At 37.6% G+C, this 23,065-nt stretch overlaps 1 protein-coding gene across 14 annotated transcripts in view; it reads right to left on the bottom strand.

Annotated features, from left to right (window-relative positions):
- Nucleotides 1–23,065, bottom strand: part of LOC140139799 (protein 4.1-like) — a 228,181-nt gene that overhangs the window by 125,701 nt on the left and 79,415 nt on the right. For all 14 annotated transcript variants that reach the window (XM_072161510.1, XM_072161512.1, XM_072161518.1 and 11 more), the window contains exons 3-4: nucleotides 6,599–6,722; nucleotides 5,679–5,870 (exon numbers count right to left, since the gene is read on the bottom strand). In XM_072161510.1, coding sequence (XP_072017611.1) covers nucleotides 5,679–5,870; nucleotides 6,599–6,706 — 300 coding nt within the window. In that variant the 5' untranslated portion in view covers nucleotides 6,707–6,722. The remainder of the gene's footprint in view (nucleotides 1–5,678; nucleotides 5,871–6,598; nucleotides 6,723–23,065) is intronic.

The following is a 23,065-nucleotide window of genomic DNA, read 5'->3' as shown; positions in this document are numbered from 1 at the left end:
TTATGTACCCATTACACTCAAAGGTCATTCTATGCATGTATTTAAGCTTATTGGGGTTAAAGAACTGTGTATTGACAGATGAGAATGTTTGTTACCTACTTCTTGTAGGATCTCAAACATGCTCATACACAGTAGTTTAACCCCAATAATAGGCTTGCACTTGCAACAGTATGACTTTTGAGTGTGTTGGATACAAAAAAATCATAAACCATAGCTTGATGTCAACTTTTGAGCTATACTTGTTGTATAGACGTTATTGACCATTGCATTGGAGATGAGATCAGTATGGCTCATCATGATTCCTACCAAATCATGGGCATCCACAAAAAGTACTTTCACCTAGGCAATTACAGTGTGCTTCTAATAATACAACAGACTGAGAACATATCTTACACTTCCCACAATACACTTCTTTCATTTCAAATGTCTGTGCTGATTTGCAACATGTAGTACATCATGTACAATAGGATTAATTGTAACTATCGACCAACAACACTGGTCGATAGTTACAAAAAGTACCTGAATGAACAGAGTACATCCAGATCTTGCAAAATGCTTTTTCTTATGAAAACAAAGGGAATTTATACAATAGGAGTAAAGGGAACCTGTAGGCATACAAAGTAATAAATGTGTCATTTGATGTAATGAGGTGGTGTCTCATGTTGCAAAGGATTCTGGGATGGCTAAGACAACCTCTCTGACAACATAATATAATATAGCATCTGGCAAGGTAATTTAGCAGTATTAATTTTTCACAATATTGAACTTCTGAATAGTTTGCGGATTCTTTTATTCACAGTTTCCTACATCTACAAATTAAACACTTTATGGGTCCAAAATATTCTTTCCGGACTTCTAAAATTCGTAGAACTGAAATTTACCATGAAATTTGCAAAAATAAGAAACACTTTTTTTCCTGCACAAATTTTCCTGCTATACATGTACAGTACATTGGGTCTGTTTAGTTGTTAGGTTCAATAAAGCGTGACTGCTGTACATAAATAAATTCACCAAGGTCAAGTTTAATACTGTTTTGTGATTAGGGATTGATTTCAGTTATAAATAAAGTGTTAAATTTTCAAGTTCAGATTTGATTCTCACCTTATTCTGGAGCATGGAAATTAACACAAAGGGGTATAGCCATTCAGGTAACCTGATTTGAAATTCACATGCCCTGCGTTTAAGATTAAGGTCTGTGTCTTCCATAGGGGGTGTATGGATTTCACCTGGAATAGCCTACTCCTAGCAACTTGCACAGACCAAGTTCCGCCAGGCAGGGGTACATCCAGGCAGGGGTACATCCAACAATGCGAACGCAACTAATATAAATCTTTGTGCTACATGAAAATTTCAGTGGCGTAACTAACGGGGGGCAGGGAGGGGCAACGTGCCCCAGGCCCCACCCTTAGGGGGGCGCCAAATTGACCAATACAGCATCAATTCAATACTCCAAGCGATGAAAGTCAAAATTTTCAGCACAAAATCAATTAAAAGAACATTTTAAGACCGATATTCAACTTCTAGTAACCAAAATTAATTGGTGATAGGCCTTATTTGTCAAAAATTTCACACGCTTCACACGCAATTGTTTCAAGAATTATTTGGGGAGCATTATGTATGTGGGCGCCATAAACCCTTAACTAGGCCACTGCCCGCGTCCAAGATATTCTTGGGTAGTAGGGGCGCCAATTTTGTTTCTTGCACCGGCGCTACCAACCCTAGTTATGCCACTGGTGAATTTGGCTCTAAATATGCTTTGGGGAATTTACACATTTCTGCAAAATAATTTAATTATTTTTGATTTGGCCCAATTATTTTAATATGTGCCTAAAAATCACTCTATTTCACCCAAACAAGAACACAGCTTGCTTGTTATTCTTCAATTGTGTAACAATTTGATCCTTAAAATCACATAACATCAGCAGACAAGCTTGCATGTAACTTTTTGGCTCAAATTTGTGTTCAACATTAATAGCTAGAGCAAGACTCATTTTCTGTGACTTTCTGGACATCACAATTCAGTTCTAGTACTACCTACAACCTAAATTTAGGACAAAAATTGGTGTTAAATGTCTAGATTTATTTCTATTTCATATTTAACCACAAAAAGGGTAGTAAAAAGCAATTTGTTGCACAGTAATAGAACGCTTGACTATTGTATCCAAACAAACTGAATGCAATTTTTCTTTTTCATGGTCAACAAGCCGTGAAGACAAAAAGACCCAAGCCATTACCAAATCACTCATTCGTAATTGCTTTTGTGTATTTTTTAACAATGGTACCATGTGTAACTCTCAAAAGTTTTGAAAAAAAGTTGTATTTTTCACAGCTACTTTTTAATATTCCTGCATTAGTGCACAATGAAAACCTCAGTTTGATTCATAAAGTTAAAACCCTTTGTGTACGATAAATTCACTGGGCATTTCACACTCTTGTACTTGGGAACTTTGTTGGTTATATCAATATATGCATTAGTACATCATGTACAATATGATTAAATCAGCACAATAAGCCATGTATTGGTGACTTTTTTCCCATAAGAAAATGTTCCTAGTACAGTGTCTAACAAATTTACTACCGTATTTAGTCAAATAGTCCCCCCACCTCAAATAAACGCCCCACCACTTTTTTTTCAACCAAGATGTTTCAAAATGCCGATATTTCCATGCTATCTTGTGTAGTAAGCTTACCAAGTTGCCCACATGGTCGATAATAACATCACTAACCAGAAGTCAGAGTCAGTGTTTCTAGTTCATAGTTCGTCATTTAAGCGCGAGTTTTAAATTTACCTAATGATTTTAACGGGAATTATCGTTCTAAAATTGACCTTGAATAAACACCCCCACTTGGGAAGCGTTTATTTGACGAAATACGGTATACATGCGTTCAGATGGTCATCGAAATTCTAAAGCAGGGTTCCCATTAGTGTGCGTCATTGCGTCCAGACGCGTATTTTACAAATTTGGACGCAAGTTCACATGGCTAATCAAGTATTTTGCGTCCATGTCACATGCATGTGGACGCAGACAAAACTTCGAAATTTTATCATTAATTGATGATAAAAATAAGAAATTTGTATTCTTTTATATTTTTAAGATAATAAATGCCCAAAAATTTTGACCCGCCTGCTAAGAATTGAAGTAAATTCTGCAATATTTGTAAATGCAACGTCAGGAAATCGTGCACTTTTTGCATGCTTTCCTAACGATCGTTGTTTGATGGGCTGGGGAAGTCCTGATTGATTTGTTTACAAGCTGAACACGTGCCGCTAACGTGCGGTTAATGTTTATTTAATTACTTATCACAACCTGACAATATTCAATTTTTAATATTTTAAGTTTATTTTCTCATAAATAATCTAGGTTTCCTTTATTAGTATTATTGTTACGATGAATAAAAGCAATTTTAAAGACAAAATTCAAATGATAACCCTTTTTCGTATTATTTGTGGCAGCGCACTAGTTTTAGCTTTGTAGCATCAACAGCACGTTAATTTAAAAAAAGAAATACGGAAGTAAAATTACGAACGAAAATTTGTTCCAGATTGACAGACTTTGCTCATGTTTTTGCACCTGTTTTTGACCACCTTTCGAACCAAAACTGACACAGAAATGAGAAAAATTACCATAGCGAATGGAGATGGAATGTCACAGCGAAAATGCACTTTAATTTTTTTTTAACAATCAACATTTGATGAGGTGTAGACCCGGGGTATGTGTGTATCGTCATAATCGTGAATTTCAGATGGACGCACAAAAATCTGTCTGGATGCAAGTTTTTGCAACCTCATCAGCAAACTTGCGTCATTACGGACGCACATTTTTAAAACCTTAACGGGAACCAAGGACCAATGTATTCATGTGATTTGTAAGTCAATCCCTGACTGCGTATCGACACAACTCCAATGAAAACTGATCCTTGAGTAATGACAGCTTTGGAATTACACCCGAAAGCTTAATCAGCCTTACTGTGAGTGTGACCTCTCTAGTGGCTCACAGAATTAAACCAAAATAAAGCTCAGCACTTCAGAATCGCAAAATGGGTCGATCCTTCATGTAATTATTTTGTGTAATCTAATCCTAACTCTAACCCTAATCCTAACCCTAACCATAATCCTAACCCTAACCATAATCCTAACCCTAAACTAACCCTAACCTTAACCCTACCCCTAACCCTAATTTTGTGAAAAATTACATGAAGGAATAACTGCAAAATGGCTTGTTCACATGGCAGTAGCACTCGAGGGTCACACTGGGATATCACAAAATCCTTTGACTTTTCTTAGTAGGGATAAATTTAGGGGCAAACTTAGGGATTGGAATCCTCAGGACATTTCATAAGTTGTGTTGTTTTTTAACAATAAGCCTTGTGTGTGGATGTGCCTGAAGTAGAGAATGAGCTGAAGTGATGTGACTGCTAATCACTTACCGGTTTCCCGTCAGCCTTTCATACACTCTTAGATAGCAAAATCCAATCAGAGCAAGCGTTAGAAAAATCCAAACCATGCATTTATTGTGTATATATGCACGGGCGCGCACTCAGCGTACTACGCGTAGTGCTTTCGGAGTGGACGCGTTTATTTTTCTTGCGGGTTGATGCATTTATATTTGCTTGTATTTTCCAACACTTTTAGTGACAATTTTGTTATAAAAATAGCAAAAATCACATGTTTTTTTCTTCTTGTGTATGAAATAGGTTAATAAACGCGTATTACTTGTCTAAGAAATTAGACAAAATAATGCACTTGCGCTGATGTTGATGCATCTAATGCACTCCCCCCTTCGGGGCTTGTGCAATAGGCGCATCATCATCAACGTGTGTGCATTATTTTGTCTAATTTCTCTCCCAACAAGTAATACGCATTCATTAACCTATAATTGTAAATGTTTACATCATTGTCTATGCGCATTTGGTAGATGTTCTTGTGCCAAAGATTTGGGGAATTACTAATTAGGTGAATTGGACTGATCCATTTAAAATTCACTCCCCTTGTGGAAGATGACTTTCAAAATGTACACATTAGGCAACTCCAATTGAACACCATAATGTGAAAGATTCCACCTGAATCTTATACAGAGGGAGGGCAAGTTTGAAATGGAGTAGGCTAATGTGCTAATTCCATTTGAAATTCATACTCCCCCTATGGACTATATTTCCACTATATTCCTCACAGGGGGAGTGTGGACTTTAAATGGCTTATCCCATTCTGCTGAATGTCAGGTACACAAAGCCATAACAGGTACACAAAGCCACAATATTAGACGGTGAAGAGGAAGGCTTAAGTGCAATGCAAATCAGAGCTAGTAAGCATGATGGACAAGCCTCTAAATAGTTCAAATATTGATGCCAAGCAACCTTTCACATACTCGGATCAATTCATCTTTACATCTTTACATCTTTACATTGTAGCTTTGTGGACCCCTGTCCAAGAATATAAAATGTTTAAGCAAAAATATTAAAAAATATCTCAAAACAAAATATTTCTAGCCAAGATAGACAAACACACAGCCATCAAACACCTTTATTTACCTCTCTTTCACATAGGAACTCAAAATCATCAGGTAACAGGACTGTAGCTTCGACAATTATGCCAGGTTTCTGTGGTCGCTGTAGATTCTGCTGTTGCTGACGTCAAGACATACCGACAAACAAACAGACAAACACACACATTTATTTACCTCTATTTCACATTGGAACTCGGAATCATCCAGTAACAGGATTGTAGCTTTGATAGATTTGCCAGGTTTCTGTGATCGCTGTTGATTCTGCTGTTGCTGTTGCTGATTCCTTTGTCTTTGCTGTTGATTTTTCTGTTGTCTTGTCTGTTCCTGTGGTACTTCACCAGGTGCTGGCTCTAGTTCTGCTGCAGGCTGTGAAAAATATAATTTAAAAAAATCATTAGAAAAGCTGTTTTGAAGCATTTCGATGTTGCTAGTAATATTAATTTTCATTCTTATGGGCTTTGTCACGTACATGGGCAGATCCCAGGATTAGTGCAGTGGTCTTCTCACTTGCTTCTTATCACTGTGACATGGGTTCAATTCCCAGGATTGTATGTGAGTTTGTTTGCCGATCCATGTTCATCCTCACAGGTTTTTCTCCGGGTGCTCCGTTTTTCCTCCTGCTTCTAAAATCGTACCTATCGGACCTCTTCCTATATAGCTGTCCCGTCATATTGGGTAGGCCCTCTAATTTAGTAGCCTCTAAGCACTATTGGGCTTTATCTGGCTTTGGTTCAATGTTATAAATATAAATAAATAAATAAAAATTTTAAAAAAAGGTGTCAGTCTCCAACCAAATCAGCTGAATTATCCAAAGTGAGTCTATGAATTTCTGGGTAATGTACATGTATGAGAAATCTGCCCTTTAACCCCCTGAGCACTACCTGACGATCTAACAATGCCTCTGATTGGTCAATTACATGATATCTTCACTTTAATCGCCAATCAGAATGGAGCTTTGCAAATAATTCACCCCAATTGTTTTGCATGGTGAAATTATTAACTAACAATGTTGCCGATTGGTCCAATTGATAATGAAAACTTCTTTTTGGCCAATCGGCAGGAGTTTTCATGTGGTTAACCCGTTACCATCTTACCGGTGCGTCGTGTATCATATCCTCCGGTGGTTTGTCCGGCGGGTCCGACATGTGTTCTCCTGGTCTGTTACTATGCTGACTGTGTGGTGAATGATCTACATCAGACATCTTTGGTTAAAAAAAACTGTTGAGAAAAGAAAGAAAACATCTACATCAGTTTGTGTTTGTGTAACTGTGATATGCGCAGGGGTAGCATTAAGGCCCGAAAGTCGGGGGTTGTTTTTCCGTGTTTTTCACTCCCGAGCTTGCAGAAAATCCAAATACATGGGGTGAAAATTAAATCTCGGGGGTGAAAAATATTTTGCAGTGTAGTCAGGGGTAGGAGTAAGGTCCAAAAGTAGAGGGTCAGAGTTCACCCCCGAGCTTGCACATTCCCAATATATGGAGGGTGAAAAATTAATATTTGTTAAACTTAGGGGGTCATTCACCCCCGATCGGGGGTTAACGCTACCCCTGGATATGCGGTCATGCTCGTTTTAACAATCTGCGTGTTTCTACTGGGGAACGGTTGGCGGGTAATGCGGTTTAGTTTAGAGTGTTACCGGTTAATGTGCCCAGTGGAAACAGATTGGTTCAGAGTGATGCGGTGTGGACACCAGGCAACCATGATCCACTTCATGAGGTAGACGATGTGGTGTGACACCCGTTATTTCTGCCAGTGGAAACACAGCGGTTAACGGTTGCTGGGTGTTGAACATCTTTTATGTTAATTTCATGTATCACATCGTGACCTTAAAAGCAGCTTGGGGGTCAGGAAAATACTTTCAGTACTTCCGGTACACAAAGCAACCCTTATTTTAAGCGCCTGTAGAAACATGGTGGTTGTTGCCTGAATCGGATTGTGGATTACCGGGTAATACCGAGTAAAAATACAGAGTGCTCATCAGTGTAAGCACACAGAATGTTGAAATAAAGTGTAGTTTGAGGGATCAATGTCTTCCATTGAAGAGCCACACGCAACTCCCAATTTTTGGTATGGACCTCAAAACTGTAGTTTATATCTATTCAGAACTGATGTTTGGGCTGCAAATTTGGCAATAATTAAAGAGTCAAGTCTTGCAACAATTCTTTTGAAACTTAGATTGCGAGAATCAAACTGATTCTCCTAAAATTGTGCCTATTCCACAAGCAGTAAGTTACTTTATTCTCATCATTCTAGTTGAAGTGAAATTAAAGTATGATAAAATTGCATCACATGCCATTATTTAGAGAAAAAGTTTTTGTACCCAGCATATTCATAAGTCATTCAATGAGTGTACAAAACATTACTGTGTTCCGACAGTGAGCATGTTTGAGGGCCTAGCCATTTAAGTAGCCAATTAATTATGTAACAGAATCATGTTTAATTTTACTGGGAATTAACATTGTAGAAAAACAGTGACAAAGGCAACAATAATTTATGAACGATCTAATAAAAATCTCGATTGATGTATGATGCAACACAGAGAAGTGATCAGGCGTTAAACTGCAGCTGAGCCCTGAATTAGACCAGGGTTGCTAAAGAATTGCAGCCCAAATCTCAGGTCACATCATCGAAAAGTCACCCAATTCTTTTTCTTAACCATTGATTTTCATGGGCCCGGAATTTGTGGAAACTAACAAAAGTTGCAGGAGCCAATGTTGAATAGTTGTCAAATTTTTCTTAACCATTGGTTTCAATGAGGACAAGAAACATTTGGTCAAAAGTTGCAGGGAAAATCTTCAAAAGTTGTACGTTTGGCAACCCTAAATGAGACCTGTATGCACGAATATATGAGGATTATTAACATACCAGCCCTTGAGAGTATTGCCAGCAGTACCGTACTTTCGCAAACTTTTGGGCTTTTTGTGATTTGCCTGGCGTGGTCAAAAGATTGGGCTATTCTATTTGAAATCCATACACCATCAACACAGGGAGTGCAAATTTCAAATGGGTTACCTGAATGGAGGACTCCATTTAAAATCTATACCCCCTGTGTGGGAGATTCAGGATGTGCGTTCAAAAAGGGGTGTATGGATTACGACTGGAATAGCCCATTAGACCTAAAGAAAACTGACTCAGAATTGCACAGTGCATAAATATTGTGTTAAATCAGCCATCTTGGTTTCGGTTTGTCACAAATGGGAGACCAAAAAGCTTCCTACAGCATTGAATTAACCGAAAGAGCCCAAAACTGAACAATAATTTGCATCTTGAGCCGAGTGTTACAAAGCTTTACACATGAAGCGTTCAGCGTGCATTACCAGCACAATGCTTTACACACAGAACGTCACGCCTTAACACTGACAACTCATGGCATCACCGATCAGTGACAAAGACGATAAAACAATGGGATGGAATAATTTAGCTTTTGCAAACACGATACTGCTGTCATTTTGACCTTGACTTTCTGCCCTTCTGCCCATTTGAAAGTCTCTTGAAAACGCTGATTAAATACAACTGATATGTAAATATCTTAATATTTGCTCAATTAATTTTTTCGTGAGTGCATGCAAAAAAATCAACTTTCTTTTAATTTTGCTATTTTTATGTACACAGACTTAAAAACTTGAGTATTTATTTTAAATTTCACTAATAGCATCTTGAGTGCAAAAGGTGTGAAGTGAAATTAATGCACTGAACTCAAACATTTCTTGGGTTCACAACCAGAAAGCCTCAACTCACAATGTACTGCATAAAATGAGCATGAAGTTGACAAAATAACTTTCAGTTTCAGAGAGATTCCAGACTTGAAATCCTGATTTTATACCCTTTAAAATCATACCAAACCTTGCTTTTGGTCTTTAAAAATCAATATTTCCTGCAGAATTTCTTTTGTTTTTTATTGAATTTTGTCATGTTTAATGGACTGTGTCTTTTATATTACCCTGGCGACTTAATGCTCATTTTGTAGGATCAGGTCGTTATGAGTTAAGTCTTTCTGGCTCTCAACCCTTGATACAGTACATCATAAAGTCAATTGTCTCTTATGCACTTAGTACAAAGTGCAGATGTGTAAATTTTAAATTTTAAATTATTGAAAATATTCATGTAAAAAGCAAAATTGCTTTTCCAAATGGAAGGTCACCTACACATACAAATTGTGAAGAGCAACAGGAATAGATTTTAAAGTGACTCTAAATAATATAAATCAATTCTGCGTATTTTTTTCTTGTAGGAAAATATTTGTACTAAGCTGATTGGCTAAAAAGGATTCATATTTGACTGTAATACATGTACATACTGCAAACTCAAATTTACTAAACTAAACATTTTTAGTTTTATACACAGCTTTCACATGTATCAAAGCTTTACATTTATTCTGCTGCTGTAAGAAATTATATATATGTCAGTTGCCATAGAAGATGAATGTATCTGTATATGGATGGGTCATTGGGTGAGGGAAGGTTTTGGCAATTTTGGCATTTTTTTTCTATACCAATGGGTTCAAATTTCTCGGAAAAATGTTATATGGATTGTAAGTAAAATGTTTAATTTCAATTCTTTAGGTACCAAATAGGGCTCAACCGATTATCGGATCCCAGGTGGTGGTCGCCGTGCATTCTCTAAATTCAGTAAATTTCCATTGTCAACTGTGTAATTGAATGGGATTATTTTAAAATTTTAAAATGCTTGAAATTTCACAAACAAATAGTATAGGCCTATGTTAATAAATAATATAAATACAAGCTAAAACCGTTGGGGTTCGATAATGAACCCCACAAAACTAACCAGGTATATGGAAAATGCCATACTGCCGGGCGGTTTCACAAGTTGCCGGCTCTATCATGCCATTCGCCACCTGTCGGATCCGATATCGTATCGGGCCGATATTTCATATTTGCAATATCGGATCGGATCGGATATTGGTAAAAAAAAATAAAACTGTGAATGATCCTAATGATCCTAGCACTTCAGAATAGGTTCAGTGGTTCTCCAAAGTCGCCGATTTTTTTTTTTTAATATCGGATCGGATATCGACCAATATTATAAAATGGATATCGGATCGGTAGACAAATGCCATATCGGTTGAGCCCTACCAAAATTTGTACTGCTTTTAACATGAGGTCAACTTCTGTAGTTCAAAATTAGTGCCATCTAGGAAAAAAGACCGTTTTGTCTGGTGATCGCTGATACAGATTAGAGACAAGGAAGTAGTGAATGTTCAATATCCAATAACGGTCTAAAACAAATAAACCTGCCCCACCGAAGCAAACAATGCTATCGTATTATATCAGAATAATAATTATTCATTGCTTCATGTAGATAGTGTCTATCCAGTCACAACACTTCCCTGTCCAAAACCCACATTATTACCAACACCAGCCGGCTGATTATCTACAATTTATTTGATAAAATAGTCTAAGCAAATATCGAACAGCAAATAGTTATTATCGCACCTTTGTACCTGCACAAGATGACGAGTAGAATGAAATAAATTACTGGCATCAAGCCCATGATATGGTTGTAACTATACATTTTATTTCTCAAATGGCATCATGTAGTTATTTCATAATGATAGTTTTTAATTAATATCATTAACAGTTGGCATACTTTTAATTAGGGCGTAATTATTATCAATTACAATTGATTGAAATTAATCTAATTCCATACTAAGATAATTTCTGTGTTAATTTATATTGCACACTTCATTTGAACTGCAATCAACTGCTACATGTACCTTACAGGGCCTGCAGGGGCAGAGCCTGGGAAAAAATCTACAGAGAGCACCTTCCTGTCAATTTTGGCATCAGGATAGAATCAGCGTGAAGATAGTACAATGTAGATGAAGAAATGAAGAAATGCTGAGCTCTTTGTGGGAGATTTGACTTACAAATATTGTTTGCCCCAAAATTTATCCCCCAAAGTTTAAGGTCGGATCGTCGGCTATCGTGTCATGCACCGAATCCCCTCAAAATTTCCTTAATTGTACCCTATCCTGTAATAAATATCTTCCCCAAATTACAGATCGGGGCATCATTTAAATCGTTCAGAATCCGCAAAAAACGAAATGTCAATTTTCACTAACTTAGCCGTCTCATTGATATTGCACAAATCACAATAGTATCGTGCATGTATGAATAAAATAATAACATTGCGTAGCATTGTTTCATTGAACATTTTGTCTGATTTTTCTGGGAAATTTTTAGAATGCTATGAGTTGTACAGTAAGAATATATGAAATTCTCAGTGCTTTATAACATTTAGCGAGCGACAAAATTCAACACACTCGGCTCCCCGGGCTCTTGAATTTGCAACCGGGAATTCAGCTGCGAGCAATCGCTACACTCATACACACACGTACACCGCTTATACGGAGCTATTTTGGCTCCCAGGTTTTCACTAGTTTTAGTGCACAATTAACTTACCAGTCAATTTGGTAAATATCCAATACCTCAAAGTCATAAATAAAGTGTAGATATGCATGTTTCTGAAACTGAACCATTATTATTGGGTTTTACGTGTCGGGTAAATTTCATGATTTCGCCATGGACCTGTTCCATTAAACACTGTACAAACTACAACCAAAGGAGCCCATGCAGCGCCGGGCATCGCCTAAAATTTTTTTTTTCCAATTGCGATAACACTGTTAACACACCTAAAAAAAAAAAAAAAAAGACCACGGCAGCCAGCAAAATTATGACAACAAGACTCCCTGTTTAGTGGAAAAAAGTTTTGTTTACCTTTTGAAGGATTTATCTGAATAGTGTTTTCCCACCCAGTGAAAGTATTAGTGTTTGGTCAGAGACTTTTGAAGTAGCAAAGATTGATTGTTGTAAATAGATCTTTCTTTATGAATGAAATTTGCCATCTGCTACGTAATATTTGGACACTTACACACTCAAAAGTGTTTTCTGTAAAAAATGCCTAAAATAGGGGATTTTCAGAATTATTGTCACAAAAATTGACTTAATGTAGACATTTTTTTAAAATTGAAAGTTAAACACAACAAGATTACCTAAATTCTCTCGCCAGCTTTTGTTACTTTTCAGCTTCTTTAAGCAGAAATAAATTTTTAACGACATCAATATTTTCACAGACTAGAAACACATGCTATTACGTAATTAATGGACTTAGGCGAAAAAGCTGGCGAGAGATTTTAGATAATATTTATTTACAATTTTTCCGATAGTAAAAGTTGGAATCAGAGTTCAAGTTTTTGCTAGCAATAATTATTAGTCGTAAAATTAAGGTTGAACTAATTAATTGATATTCATTAATTAATGCAAATTAGCAACTCAAATATTTTGTGGTTTCAAGCATTGGGGTGTGTAGTTTACTCATAACAAGAGCACCAATGGCGCTGTGGCTCTGTGCTTTTTTGAATGTGAAAGTAATTGCAGTCGAATGTGCAACAGGTGAAATCATATACATTGTATGTGCCAGATCACATGCCATCATACATCTTGCTGGTTGGTAGCTATATCTTATTTGCAGAGCATAATACATCCATCAATAAGTTTCATATCCACATGAGGTTTTAGTAATTTGACCACAGATGACCCCTGAGTGACCTTGGATGACCCCAAAATGACATTCCAAAAATTTGGCTTGAAATGTTGACTGTACCCACCAAGTTTCATGCCCATGCGAGTTTTTAGTAACTTAACCTCAGATGACCCCTGGGTGACCTCGGATGACCCCGAAATGACCTTCCAAAAATTTGACTCTAAATGTTGACTGTACCCACAAAGTTTCATGCCCATACAACAGTTTTTAGTAATTTGACCTCAGATGACCCCTTGGTGACCTCAGATGACCCCAAAATAACCGTCTGAAAATTTGACTCTAAATGTTAAGTGTACCCACCAAGTTTCATGCCCATACAAGTTTTTAGTAATTTGACCTCAGGTGACCCCTTGGTGACCTTGGATGACCCCGAAATGACCGTCCGATAATTTGACTCTAAATGTTGACTGTACCCACCAAGTTTCATGCCCATACGACAGTTTTAGTAATTTGACCTCAGATGACCCCTTGGTGACCTTGGATGACCCCGAAATTACCTTCCAAACTTTGACTCATAATGTTAAGTGTATCCATCAAGTTTCATGCTCATACGACAGTTTTAGTAATTTGACCTCGGATGACCCCTAAGTGACCTCGGATGACCCCAAAATGACCGTCAGAAAATTTGACTCTAAATGTTAACTGTACCCACCAAGTTTCATGCCCATACGACAGTTTTTAGTAATTTGACCTTAGATGACCCCTGGATGACCTCGAGTGACCTTCACCCACTAACCAATACAAACTTGTTCTGTCTGGGGTCAAGATGCACCCGCCCACCAAGTTTGAAGAATGTGCGACCCCTAGTCTCCGAGAAAAAAGGTTTTTGCATATTATGCATAAATTATGCAAATTAGGTAGGTAATTACCATATTTTGCGCTGAAAATCGAATCAGGTCGAGATCCTCTGGTCATGCTACCCCACCACGTTTCATCATCATAGGGCTTAGCATTCTTACGGATCCCCAGAAACAGCTTCACAAGGCGGATTTCTTCAGATTTCCAACCATTTTGTAGAAGCGTTCCGCATAAATTATGCAACTTAACAACTAAATGCGCATACTTTTCGCCAAAAACTAATCAGGTGATCAGCAGGTGTGTATCATTCCTGTCACAAGGTTTCGTTACCATGCACCGCTATCAATTTGCGCTGATATTCGCATAAATTATGCAAATTAGCTATGTTAATTTGCATATTTTCACCGAAAACATACAATTACGGAGCAAACTTGGATACCCTTCCTCCCACCAAGTAAGCGCCCCCGTAGGTCTTACGGTTCCCCAGATACAGCTCCGGACAAACATTCGGACATCCCACCCCCACACACAGACGGAAATAGTGATTACTAAGTCCCATCCTGAACAAAGTTCAGAAATGAAATTTTATCAATTTGCGCTGATTTTTTGCATAAATTATGCAAATTAGCTATGTTAATTTGCATTATTTTTCACCGAAAACATACAATTACGGAGCAAACTTAGATACCCTTCCTCCCACCAAGTAGCGCCCACGTACTCGTAGGTCTTACAGTTTCCCAGATACAGCTCCAGGCGGACACACGGACATCCACACCCCGGACAGACAGAAATACTGAGGCGAGACAAAAATGAAATTTTATAACAAATTTTTGTGACTTGAGATCATTTGCATTTTTTGTAAACACCAAAACTGTTCTGTCCTGACATGTCTGTTGTGTCATGTGTGTTGAACCGGTCCAACCGAACAATCGTAAGTTCTGTTCGGATCTGGATCTGCCTGGTCTGGATGCTGTACTCCGATTAAGCAGGACTAGCCTACATCACATCAGTGTTTATTTCTGATAGATTTCACTTCATGATTTTTTCTTCAATTTCATCACTTACGAAAGTACAAAAGTAGACAATCTAGTAGTCAGTATAACCTCAGAGCAGTTCGTGTGAGACCTACGTACATGGAATAGTAGTACATGGCTTCCGAATTTGGAACTTCACATGTTCAACTTGTCATGCCGGTCGAGTCCCGCGTTTACAACTAAAATCAAACCACTTCTATATTAAGTCCATCGCTGAATTTTACAAATAACTTAAATAAACATCTTTATATTTAATTAAAAAAATATTATGGTATGCTCGCAAATGCTTCGGAATGACATTTACCAGAAGCTCATGAGCTCAGAATGGTAAACAAACTAGCGTATTTTCACCTCGATTATGCACCGTAGCTCTCTGTGGTTGAGTTTGCAAGGTCAGTGGGTCAGTGAACTTAGTCTCCTATGCAGCCAGTTTGGTTACGCTCCCTCCACAAAAATGTTTGTGTGGAAGGGCGGAACCAAACTGGCTGCTGTGGAGACTACTGCAAGAATCGATCAATCACACAAAACTGTTTGCTGATTGGTTCAGAAATGGTGATGTCATCAATCAAGAAAAACTAATCGATTTATTGGTTCAAAATAGCCTCATAGAAAAGTACGAAGTTTGTTGAGCATCGCAGCTTATCGGTAAAAACGTGACCTTTAACAAAAAAATCGGCACAGTGCTTTCGCATTACTGCACTTGCGCAAGCCAAATAGTCCCCAGAAAAGTCATTTGTTCAGATTTATTCGGGATTTATTCAAGATTCAGACATGTTCTTGACTATTTTTGACATTCCTTACCTATCTCTTTATTTAAATTATAAAGAAATAGTGAAGAAAAGTTAAGAAGTAGTCAAATAATTTCTGATCTGAACTAAATCTTAAGAAATGTACCTCCATTGGTTTCCGTCTGTATTACGCATCTTAAATTATACAGACCAGAATAATCTCTAGCACACACAGGAACCAAGATATAACTCGATTATCGTGACTATTTTGGTCTTTTTACCCAAAAATAATACTTTTATCGCCTGAATTTCAATAAAATCTGGAGTGCAATCGATTCGAAAATAACTTAGCCAAACTTAGAAAGCGAAACTTAAGTCTTCATATCAGTCATTAAATGATCCTTAGCATAAAAACCAACAGCGTATTGTGGCCTGAAAATGAATGCTAGTTAGTTGCATGACAAAGGCACTGATAAGCTCCGCTCAGAGCCAAAAATCAAGAGGTGTACACAAGGAGGCGGAATATTTTTTATAATTTTTTCCTTGCCGACGTGTGGGAACCGAGTTTCCTACCTTAAGGGATTTCCCAATTTCCCTGTGTGATCCTCAGCTACCATGTGAATGATACATTTTGCGCTTCTTGAGCACTGAGCTTAACCTATGACCTTTTTTAATTAGTTTTTAATTATACAATATAAAGGCTCAATTCAGCATGCCACTAGCCAGATCACAGTAAGCTTCCGGTTACAATTCCAGAGCTGATGTCATCAGGCCTTCCAGGATGCAACTTGGTCGTGTGGACACACACTCCGGATTGACTTAGGAATTGTAATACTCGAGCACTCCAATCCTCATGAATTATATGACCGTCTGAACATGACTACTGTAATTTTATGAAAATAATGCTTATCACTGCGATTTGTCACTTTTACTCTTCACTATCTCCATCTGAATGCAACAACCTTTTTCAAGCGCATTTATAAACAGATCTTTTTTTCAAATCCAAATTTTCTGAAGACAGTTGTTTGTTTATGATGACCCAGTTTACAATTCTATGTCATCAAGCAGCTATTTTGCACAGCACTTACGCTGGTTGCCATGGTTGCGCTTTGCATAATGCACATCACTGGTGAGTGCTTACATGAATTTATACAACCGTATTACCACAATGATGAATGCGCACGTGGTGAACATGGCCTGATTTTCTGAACGTTTCCGATGTTGAAAAGTACAATGACAAATCAAGTTACGACTTTCTTGCTTTTAAATTGCAAGTTCAATTTTAGGCAGTGTACAACTATTTTGTGCACTAAAATGTGAACTGTGAAACTGGCAACACTGCACCTGTATGAATCAGGTCACATGCAAATTGAAGTGATGAGGTTATAGCTACAAATGTGCAGAGGATACTTAGGACATTAGTGTGCAACAATCTGGATTCTGGTCTGAAAATACAAAGTACACACTTTTTTTATACACTAGTTATTACGGCCTTAGTAACCGTGCAATACAAGAAACACACCAGAAGAAAGAATTTTTTACGCAGTACAACATTAATGTGCACTAATGAGGACCTATGCTGCTGTGTGGATTGCCTTTCTTCATAACAACGGAATGATGTTTTAACGTACTATTTACCTAGTGAGTCAGTGCATTAATATGTTAACTTGTTGTAGCATTCTGTCAAGGGTTAGGCTAATAGTACAAGGTGTGTTATGTGTGTCATCAAGTTATTAATTAAACCAAAACTCGTTACAATCATGTTGACCTTGCTCTTAAAATGGACATTTTATAATTCAAATCCCTAACAGACAGACACCAAGATGATGTGCCAAATCAGATACAACATTTGTAACTGAATTAATTGAATTCAGAAATATTAAAAACACACCAAAATGTTGAAAACAAATTATAAATTTGTCATCAGAGTTCAATCATTCAATCGTTTTATTTCATCCATTCAACAATATGTGAAATATTAGAAATCCAGCAAGAATCCGAGAATACATTCTCGCAAAGATTCTAGTCAACAAAATTGCAAGAATTAGAAATGGATTCTCGTAAAATTCCATTGGGAGAATCCAAAAGGATTTTCGCACTTGATTGCGAATTTCTGACCCTGGTTATGTTTTCAATATATAAATCTAGGCCTAACTGTTTTGAAATGCCATAAAGATCAAGTTATAAGTAAAAGGGGGCAGTAAATGGTTAGAGGGGGTGAGGAAAGGAGACAGAGTTTTGAATTAAATGAAAGTATTAGAAAGTGTTCATTTCTAATATAGGCTATTGTAGCATTGCAGCTGGCCCAGATGCTTCAACCTTTTGAAGAGTTTCAAAATTATAGCAACACTGCAATTTACATGTAGGTCAAACTGGCTATCAAATTGAATAAAAAGTGCTTTACAATTTGACACAAATTTTAATTTCAGATATTAAATCAGCCTTCAATAATCGAAACAAAACAAATTATCCACTTGATTTTAGTTCCTGTTATATTTGAGGCTGAAACCAAGCAAGTGCCACGGTACATAATAATTTCATGATAACAAGTTAACTACTCGAAACCAGAACTGAGAGTGATAAAAGAGTCTGAAAAGTGAAATGTCAGCTTTTCTATTTTATCAAATTCATATTTTCTGAATTGTGATGATTAATACATGTTGATTGAGAGGCAAAGCGTATGCAAATACTGTAATTCAGAAAGCAAGCATATGCTTTTTGTGCTCACAAATGAGTGATGTATGAAATACTTAGTAACCAATCATAGAGTTATAAAGCAAATACTGTGCAGCAGCAAATTTTTACCGGGGTTTTATTTTCAAACTTTTTGCATTTAAATTCAGAACCGTGAATTCAAAAGCCTGCAAATTTTTGCCTAGGGCTGCTAAGAATACGAGATTTTGGAGTCTTAAAACGCACCTGATTTGCCAAAGCCAAAAACGCAAAAATCTAAAAAAGAAAAAAAAATATTGTTTTGCTTTTTTTTTGTGTGTGGATTTGGAGAGTCCCTGTACCTAACATCACATGATGCAATCATTAAAAAATAGTTGGAAAAGATCTTCAAAAAAAATGCAATTGCGTATTTTACATGCCAAAATAAATTAGACTTACTGGACCCCCATTTATATGGCGATGTTCATGTTGATAGAAACAATGTAGTTAGAACAATTCTAATGACCAAGAATACTAATAGTAATATTCTTTTTCACAATAAAACTCACAAACATCCTCTTCCTTATCAAAGTCCCATCCATCAAAAACCAAAATTAAACACAGATAATAAATGCAACCACTTGTCTGGGTAAACAAAACTAATGTTGAGTACCGGAAGACAACAAGTCTGTAACGACTTCCTACATGCTCTCAATTCCTCTCTCAAATCTCCATAAAGCGATTGACTTGGTACTATCTCCTATCAGCTTGCTTGCCTCACTGTTTCAAAACTGAACAATAGACCATTCCTGTAAATCCTGAAATCCTGAATGTGATGGATCCCTGGTGATGACTGTGCAATAATGTGAAATGCAATGTGCACATCGGCATCTCTGAATCATCATTATTAGGGTGGCAATTATTGCAATGGCCTACAAGATACTGAAATTTATTGTAAATTACTGAAGTCCCATGAAGGCGGGTCAGAGGGGAACATGATCCAGTGCTGTTTGCACTCAAATATTGAAACAAATAAAGCTGACACACAAGAGGAATAATATAGATTCTATTCACCGATCGCATGGTTATCTCAAAACGAGGTTCTACCTGTGCGCTGTGTATACATGTGTACTCCTGTCAAACGCATGTAATTACCGCGTACACGTTGCAAAAGCCTTCTGGTGCGTTGCTAGAAAAACGTGAGAAACAAAAATGCACATTTTGCGCATGCGTTTGCAGGTAGCAAGATGGCAGATCCGTGCAAAAGGCGAAGAAAGGAGATCATAACTTTATTTCGATTATATTATTGGCTTTAACTGAAGAACCCCAAGACCTAATATGGAAATATAAATGTAATTATTGGCTTCCTTGACTCATTTCCTATAAGGCCAATAATGGTGTATTTTATAAATAATAGTGCCCTGCAGTTCCTTAGTTAGATGGCTAACTAAAACTGGATAAATATCATAGCTCTTGCCATTCAACTCTCCTCAGAGTTCAATGGGCTATTCCATTTAAAATCCACACTCCCCCTGTGGAAGATTTTGGAAATATCTTCCATAGGGGGAGTAGGAATTTCAAATGGTATGAGCACATTAGCAGCTCACTCAGGGGAAGATTCAGGTTGAATCTTTCTCAGAGGGTGTATGAAATTCAAATGGAACTGCCTAATGTGCTCATTACATTTGAAATTCATACTCCCCCTATGGCAGATATTTCCAAAATCTTCCGCAGGGGTAGTGTGGATTTTTAAATGGAATAGCCCAATGCTAGACCATGCAGGTACATCCTCAATAAAATAGCTGATAGACTTCTTTCTATTCCATTTTGAAAGTGGTCTCGAAGTTCAATGACCTAAAGCGAGAATAGATAACTTCCAATTGAACAATAATGGCTTCCTCAATCAACACTGAAACTCAGATTTTAAAACAAGATAACACATTTGGGGCATTGAACAATACCATACACCACTCCTGTCAAAAACCATTTGATCAGAACAGTGCAGGCATCAGGGCCTAGATTTCGTGCCAGTTTGCGAGAATCAAAAACCATCCGAGTCGCTTCACTTCTGTATGATTCAATGAAAGAAATTGATTCTCGCAACAATGTTACGAGAATCGATTCAGTGATTCTCATCGAATCTGAGGCCCTGGGCATCATACCATAGACCCATATGCACAGAATAAAGCACAGCTCTTGGGACGTGGGGGCATACTATCTTCAATTTTTTGGGTTTTTTTATCAAACACACACCACCACCCACCCCTATCACCATCCCATGCCTATAATAGATATGTCAGGTGACATACTTTGTTGCACTATGGGATTGAAAAGAGTAACAGAAAAAAGGTACCAGTAAGTAAAGAACTAAAATGTGACAACTTTATATCAAAAGATGTTGACCAGTATCATTGAAAAAATTGTCAATTTTTACTAGTGAAAAAAACTAGATGGACCGCGGTTCTCGGATGTCGCGGTTTTCGACGCACAGCGTCGACCGTGATGCCTCCACCAAAGAGAGCGGTGTGGCACTCACAAGTTTTTACTAATTTGAACTCAGATGACCCCTGGTGACCCCAAAATGACCTTCCAAAATTTGGCTCTAAATGTTGACTGTACCCACCAAGTTTCATGCCCATCCAACAGTTTTTACTAATTTGGCCTCAGATGACCCCTGGATGACTGTACCCACCAAGTTTCATGCCCATCCAACAGTTTTTACTAATTTGACCTTAGACGACCCCTGGATGACCCCAAAATGACCTTCAAACCATTTGGCTTTAAATGTTGACTGTACCCACCAAATTTCATGCCCATATGACATTTTTATCAATTTGACCTCAGATGACCTTTGGGTGACCCTGAATGACCCCAAAATGACCTCCCAAAAATGTGGCTCTAAATGTTGACTGTACTCACCAAGTTTCATGCCCATATGATAGTTTTTACTAATTTGACCTCAGATGACCCCTTGATGACCTCGGATGACCCTGAAATGACCTTCCAAAAATTAGGCTCTAAATGTTGACTGTACCCACCAAATTTCATGCCCATACGACAGTCTTTACTAATTTGACCTCAGATGACCCCTGGGTGACCCCAAATGACCTTCCAAAAATTTTGCTCTAAATGTTGATTGTACCTACCAAGTTTCATGGCCATATGACAGTTTTTGCTAATTTGACCTCAAATGACCCCTGCATGACCTCTGGTGACCTTGACCCACTAACCAATAAACACTTGTTCTGTCTGGTGTCAAGATTCACCCACCCACCAAGTTTGAGGAACGTGCAACCCCTAGTCTCTGAGAAAAGAGGTAAAGAAGGAAAATGGGCCCCTTGACCTCAAATGACCTTTTACCTCAGTATATGACCTTGAACCTCACCCAAAAAAAAGTAGCCAGAGTTTTTGACCATGACCCACCTATCCTGAAAATCTGAAGTCAATCCGCCCATCCATGCCCGAGATATAGCTTCCGGACGGAAGCACGGAAGCAAGGAAGCACGGACATTGCAAAAACAGTATGCCTCGCGGTGGAGGCATAAAAATCTGACATTGGAAAATTGCTGAAAATGGTCGGTTTACCAAATAATACTTAAGCTGGCCCAATCAACCTTATTTCCCCCCTCTCCCAAGGTTTATAGGTTAGGCAAATAAATAAAACTATGGTATAGAAAAGAATACAAAATTTCCAAAAGGATTTTAAGAAGAGCAAAAAAAAAGACAACTTTATAATAATTTATCGAAAAACAACGTTGGTCTTTGTGGAGTTCATTGACCGTACATGCTAGCCTGCTTGGAAATCATGATGAGTAAGTCACTGTAAGTGAATAGTCAAGCATTGTGGCCTCTGCATGTGTAGCTTTAACTTTCTTTCTCTTCCTGTGGGAGGGAGAAATGGGATGTTAGATTTCTAGGAGAATTATTGTGATGGCTAAAAGGGACTAAAATATATGCAAACTTGTATTGTACGAGCTTGATGATGGGTGGTCAATGTCATTTACCTTGGCAGCATCTCGGGGAAAGTGCTAGTAGATGAATATTCAATATTGGCAGCCCAAATGATAGAAACTTTTAATTTGTTCAACATTGTACATATATTTTTATTATCTTTTATAATGCCTTTACTAGAGGACAGGAAGGGGGTAAGAGTTGGTTATTAAAAAAGCACATTTACTTGGAAAATATTCACAATACTAGAAGTGCTAAATCTATATAAGCAGCTCACTGAAAATTAACGAAACATGCATTTATACTTGCCAACAATTTCTTTCGGTGTCATCATTATACATATATGTAGTGGCCTACATGTACATGTGAAAATCAATGCTATAACGTATGCTCGATTCGCTGTGAATCTGGCTTTTAAGGTGGATGTAGATCAAGAAATGAACATCAGGAAAACATTTAGTAGGGATTCTTAACATCCAGCCTGCCAAGCAACGATATAATTTGGCCCCTGAATCTCACATGTTGCCATGAAAGCTATGTACCATAATTTGTTTGTCACTAAAAAAAATAAAAAAATAAATGTAGATATTTATATCTAGCGTTTTATGCCATAAACAGCCTCAAAGCGCTTTACATTTATTCCGCCGTCATTAGAATATTGGAACCACGTTTGCAGCCTACAACTGGCGCAGGGTTCATCAGTACAACGACTGTGACAATCCCTAACAGCTTCCCATTGCACTATATGGTGGAATGATGGAATCTCAACATACTTCACTATGGATCCAACCTGATTTTTCAATACCGTATTTCGTCAAATAAACGCCCCCGGGGG

The sequence above is a fragment of the Amphiura filiformis genome, chromosome 18, assembly GCF_039555335.1.
Source record: "Amphiura filiformis chromosome 18, Afil_fr2py, whole genome shotgun sequence".
Classification (NCBI taxonomy): domain Eukaryota; kingdom Metazoa; phylum Echinodermata; class Ophiuroidea; order Amphilepidida; family Amphiuridae; genus Amphiura; species Amphiura filiformis.
This window is presented reverse-complemented; position numbering and strand designations above follow the sequence as displayed.